The 6,000-nt window shown below is 58.0% G+C and overlaps 1 protein-coding gene across 6 annotated transcripts in view; it reads right to left on the reverse strand.

Annotated features, from left to right (window-relative positions):
• Window positions 1–6,000, reverse strand: part of TBC1D22A (TBC1 domain family member 22A) — a 282,503-nt gene that overhangs the window by 118,650 nt on the left and 157,853 nt on the right. For all 6 annotated transcript variants that reach the window (XM_040490525.1, XM_040490522.1, XM_040490520.1 and 3 more), the window contains one exon: window positions 48–123. In XM_040490525.1, the coding sequence (XP_040346459.1) occupies window positions 48–123 (76 nt within the window). The remainder of the gene's footprint in view (window positions 1–47; window positions 124–6,000) is intronic.

Consider the following 6,000-nt stretch of genomic DNA (forward strand, 5'->3'; position numbering starts at 1 on the left):
ACCCCGCATGGCCCTCAGGGAGGTGGGTGCTCAGGAAGCGGGCTTACCGTCAATCCGGCTCACCAGCTCTTCCAACATTTTCACCTTCATTTGAATCCCAGGCTGGGCAAAGGTATAGTTGTCCTACGGAGAAAATAACAGCGGCTGTCACATGGGTAGAAAATAAAACACACGTTCCGAGGGGGAAAAGACAGTGGAGCAAAGGTGAACACTTTCACAGCAGAACAAGTTCCCCAACTAGACTCATGTGTTACACACCAGACCGCGTCACAAGGCCAACACACAGCGCAATCCGGTTCGAGGTCGGGTCCAGCCCCTTCCTGACATCAGAGGGTGGGCACACCCATCTCAGGGGTATTCACTGGAGCATCTCTTTATGTAAAGGTAGATGTTTACATTTAAAGTGAACAAACGGGGTGGGGGGGGGGGGCGCCTGGGTGGCTCAGTCAGTTAAGCGGCCGACTTCGGCTCCGGTCATGATCTCGCGGTTTGTGGGTCCGAGCCCCGTGTCAGGCTCTGTGCTGACAGCTCAGAGCCTGGAGCCTGCTTCGGATTCTGTGTCTCCCCCCCTCTCTACCCCTCCCCTGCTCAAGCTCTGTCTTTCTGTCTGTCTCTCTCAAAAATAAGTAAACATTAAACAAAACCCACAGTGAACAAACAGGCCCCCTGAGAAGTGCATGCTGGGTGCCGCTGCCTGGCTGGCGCACGGGCAGGAGGGACTCGGTGTCGCCGCAGGAGCAGGTGCGGAACGGTGGCCGGGCCAGTACCGACGGTGCTGGCGTCACGCCCACGGTCCAAGGGCCAATGACACGGCCACTGCACGAGGACAGCGTGAGTGGGAGACCATTCTTAGTGAAGCCGGGTGAAGAAGGTGAAGGCATCGAGTGGGACAAGTCCTCGGTCAGACGGACCTGGAAAGGGAGCCCTGCTCTACTACTCAGGAGCTGTGTGGCCTTGGCAAGCGACATCCCCTCTCGGGGCTCGTTTTGTCATCCATACCGTGAGAATAATGCTGCCTTCTAGGCCTTCCTGACAAGGAAACCAGGTCAGGGGAAAAGGCTGGCGGGTCCAAGGCACCAGAGGCGCGAGAAACAAGGACGGGGCCCCAGCCAGCCTCCGGTCACCCTCCGAAGAGCCACTGGGCTCCCACAGGCACAAGCGTTCCCACGGGGACACACAGGTAAGGCAGAGACAACCCCAAAGAGGTCCATGTCCAGAGCTGGCCAAAGGGCACGGAGGTGTTGATCCACTGACCATGAGGAGTTATCCCACTGTGGTCATGGGGTCCTGACAAGTAGAAGGGGAGGAGGAGAGTTTGTGTGAGCACAAGAAAGACTCGACCCGCCATGGCAGCTCTGAAGATGGAGAAAGGGGCCGGAGCCAAGGGCACCATCTGGGAAAAGCCAAGGTTATGAGTTCTCCCTGGAGCCTCCAGGAAGGATGCGGCCCGGCCCACACCTTGGTTTAGCCCCAAGAGACACACATCAGAACCCTGGCCTCCAGAACCGCGAGATAATAAATAACCTGTGTTGTTTTTAAGCCACTAAGCCTGTGGTGATTTGTTACAGCAGCAACAGGAAATGGATACGGGAGGTTTGGACGATGTTTTTTACCGGGGCCCCAGGGACCCACTGAAATAAAAGGATGAAGGGCGCCTCGGGGCTCGGTTGGTTAAGCGTCTGACTCTTGATATGGGCTGAAGTCATGATCCCAGGGTCGTGGGTTCAAGCCCCACATCGGGCTCTGCACTGAGCGTGGAGCCTGCTTAGGAGTCTCTTCCTCTCCCTCTGCCCCTCTCCCCTGCTCCCTCTCTCTCTCTCTCCCTCTCTTCCCCATAAAAAAAAAAAAAAAAGTGCCTACAAGGCAGTGAGGGTTTTTTCCCCACGGACATGGAAAATGGACAGAGTCGGCCCCGATCGCTCACCGGGCGATGTCCCCCAAGTAGATTTCGAGTGACAGGCACCAGGCTCCAAGCCAGGGCGTCTCTGCGAGCGCAAGACCAGGAAGAGTTGCGTGCACCGACCTAACCCAGAGCAACACCGAGGCACAAAACATGGGCGCTCCCGAGGGGGCCCCTCGGGTGCCTGGCATGACCGTCTCCAAGATCTGGTGACAGGCCTGTGTGTCCTGCTAAACTCTGAGCTCTGGAGAAGCAAGGCCTGTCAGGGACTCCTGTTTAATGGGCAGGACTCCTGGGCCTGAAGGAGCCGTGCACGTCCCGACACAGCAGCACCCATTAAGGACAGAGCGTAACAGGGAAAAGAAATTTGGGGCTTGGACTTGAGCTTTTGCAAGGGTTAGCCTTCGAGACTTCATTTCTCCCTGGAAACTGGATAACAGAAGGAGACTTATATTCAAATTTGGAGCGCACTGCCTGGTTGGAAGTCTATAGGCTGTCATCCGACTGCCCAGCAGAACTTCTGATGAGCCGGGGCCAACAGCAGACCTGGATATGGTTCAGCATGAGGAAGAAACTGCAGAGTGACCCTGACGCCTTGCAGATCATTCCATTAACGCTCAGTTCTGGCAAATTCCAGAGCCATCAAGGGCACATTCCAACACCCTCCCCCAGGGGTCCCAGGAGAACGGTCGAAGGTGCAGGAGCTTCACTTCGAGTCCGGGCCGGGCCGTGGACTTCCTCCCCTCCTCCGAGGAATTCAGCAGCAGACACTCCTGCACCGTCTCTATCCCCAGAACACTCACTGCAAAGAGGCAGCTTCTCAACTGCTAAGCCCGGCAGCCAAGCCCAGCAGAATAGGCAGGCTGTGGGCTCAGCCCTCCTTCCACCGCTCAGAGCCAGCTAATCCCCCAGGAAGGCTGCTCCCCAGGAAAGCTCTCCACTCGGTGCCCCAGGGCGGCTCTGCCGCGTGGGCGGTCGGCCTGCCCTGCCCCAGCGCTGGCTCCGACGGGGTGGGTAAGCCTGACTAAGCCTGGGATTCAGTCAGGCAGTTTATTTGGCTCTCACACTGAGATAGGATTTCAAGATTCTCATTTAGAAGAAATAAAAGGTATTCCTCAGTCTCCATCTGCCACTATTTTGTTTTATTTCTCAATTTGTTCAAAACCCAGGTAGGGAAGATAGGTTTTCTTGGAAATCCAAACAACGTGAAAAGAAGAACAGCTGAGAGCCTTTAAAATTAAAAAAAAAAAAAAAAAAAAAAAAAAATCTGTATTTTAAAAGGACCAGAAAAGACTGATGAGGCAGGGGCTTGGTATTCTGGATGTGAGTCACAGGCAGAGAAGACCGGCCTTCAGACAGGCTCTGACCCTGATGACAAGATGGAGCTCGGAGGGCAGCGCCCAGCGAGGAGACCACATCGGTCAGCGGAGGGGACCCAGGCTGTGGATGGCCCCACTCAGCAGCCAGCCAGCCTTTGAAGGGCCTGCCAAGGAAGGACAAGGTGTACGGGGAGAGGAATATTCTGCGACCCTAGTAACAGCCCCTCTGGGAGGCACGTGGCACTCATGCCCTCCCAAGGGGGTGCCCGCGGCCCAAGACCCCACAGGAGCAGCGCCTCTGATCAGTCCGCGGGTTCTGCCTGCTCAAGGCCAGGACACCACCCCCAGCACCCGGTCCAAACACACACCTGCACACGCACTTTGTGCAGAACACATCTGCTAAGTGACGCGGTGAACGGGCACACGAGATGCTACACATTGATAGAGATGTGAACAGTAATAATATCACTCCCTTCACAAAAAAGTAAACATTCATACCCTTCCAAACTGAGATCTGATTCTATGTCTTTCAAAAAGAATACAATACACAAAACTTACTGGCGGGAGGAAGAAAGGTCTGAGGAATACAGTGACCTCTTGGGGAATGTTTACAGGGGGAAAAGTCTGCGTTCGCAAGAAACCATCAAAGCAGGCGCACACGGGGCGGGGGGGGGCCTCGCATCTGCTACCTTCCACCTCACACTCTGGCAATAACAAATAGCACTTCCTGTGCTCTTCAGGAGAAAAGGAGAATAACATGTTTTGAAGGAGCACTTCAGGGAAGAGCTGAAAATTAAATTCACAGGGGCTCAGCTGGAAGGACCCACAGCACCCACCTACTGAGGCACGCAGCTCCAGGGGCGCTAGGAACCCCGCCTGCACCTGACAGGGGCTGTGCCCTGGACCAGCCCCGCCTCCTGGCCTGCCTCCAGGCCCGCCCCCCCCGGCCCGCCTCCTGAGCCCCGCCTCCCGAGCCCCTCCTCCTGGTCCGCCTCCAGAGCCCCGCCTCCTGGCCAGCCTCTAGAGCCCCTCCTCCTGGCCCGCCTCCAGAGCCCCGCCTCCAAAGCCCCGCCTCCTGGTCCGCCTCCAGAACCCCGCCTCCTGGCCCGCCTCCAGAGCCCCGCCTCCTAGAACTTGGTTTCCCTCTTACTCTGAAACCACGTCACCCTCCTCACCCCCCTGGACCTGCCCCCAAACAACTCGGCAAGCCCTTTCCCCAAACACCGGCCTGAAAGACTTCTGTGGCCTTCGCCCCCAGGCCATCTGGCACAGCCCCGGACAAAGTGTCCCACGGGGGCCCTGGCAGCACACAGGTGAGACAGCAAATGTGGCAGCCACAGCCACGCTCGGCGCTCGCCCATCGGGACGTCACCCCGGTTACCGCAAGGAACGCAGCATCCGATACACGGCCCCACGGTGTCGGACTGTAAGCGCCTTCACTGCCCCAGGAACCACTTACTGCATCCTGCCGTGGGCCAGGCGACACGCCGAGTCCCGGCACAGATGGGACTGCCGTCCTCAGACAGGCTTGTGTGCAAGGCCAGCCCTCCCTCCCTCGGCTGGTGCCTGAGTGTTTCTGGAGTGTTCCCGTCATTCCCTAACAAGGAAGAAACGCCCAGGGTGCCTCAACTGACAGTGTAGCTTATGCTGAACTGCGTTCCTTCCAGAGTCTGGAATTCTGAAAAATGCCAGGCAGAGGGTGTCCAGGTGACGAGCTCTCAAGAGAAGCCGGCACGGAGTCTCTGACAAGCTCCCTGGAGGACATTTCACACCTGCCGCCAGGACTCGCCGCCGGGGGTGTTAACCTCCACCAGGGCAGGCCACGAGGAAGCTTACCCCTGTTGCCTCTGTGCCTCCCCCCACCCCGCCCCCCGCTTGGCTGGCTCTGCTCTACATGCCGGCCCTGGAAGGAAGCCGGGCCCTGAGTCCTATGTACTGAGTCCCGGGAGGCAGTGAACCTCCGGGTGGTCTTCGGGGAGAGACAGTCGGGGAGAAAAACAGGGCCCTTCTGTTCACAGAGAGAGAAGAGTCAAGCAAATGATCGTCACAGAGGCCATGCGAGCACATGTGACGGGCTCACTGTGATCCGGGAAGCCCCTCCTGCCATCACAGCGCAGAACAGGGAGCCTCTCCTGGGGGCCAGGCGGACGGTGAGGCCTGAGCAGAGATGCAGAAAGAAGGGAGCAGGACGCAGGACGGCCCTGGCAGCAGCCGAGAGCAGGGCACCCTCCCAGGAGGGGACCGAGGAGTCCTCATTATATGACGGCCGGTACAGCTGGAGGGGCAGAGGGGAGGCTGTGGTGAGGCAGGAGAAGACCATTCCGAGGCTGGGAGACCACGTGGGAGCAGAGCTGTGGAACGAAGGGAGGGACACAGACATGGGGAGGACCGCGGTTACCAGATCCGCATTCTGGAAGACGCCTGTGGCTGCGAGGGGCAGAGCGGACGCGGGGGTGTCGGGTGTGAGGCCACCGCCCTGATCCAGGCCAAAGGACGACCAGGGCTCCTCACTGGACGCAGGCCCCCCGAAGTATCCAAACTGCTTTCAACGACCCGCACGACTGGTTGCGTTTTTGAACTTGAACGTGGGGCTTTTCATTTATTGCTCTGCGCTCGCTCACTTGATTGGTTCTCGGGTGGCATTCCAGGCAGCTGCACTCATTCTGAATCTTGATTATGTCATCTATCACATTAGCTGTCCCTGCAAGCTTAGAGGCGCTGCTGAAACTTACACCCTCCGTGTCCTCATTACACACTCCGAGAAGGGGGGGGGGGGGGGGG

The sequence above is a fragment of the Herpailurus yagouaroundi genome, unplaced genomic scaffold, assembly GCF_014898765.1.
Source record: "Herpailurus yagouaroundi ecotype Mexico unplaced genomic scaffold, PumYag 182, whole genome shotgun sequence".
NCBI classification, from domain to species: Eukaryota; Metazoa; Chordata; class Mammalia; order Carnivora; family Felidae; genus Herpailurus; species Herpailurus yagouaroundi.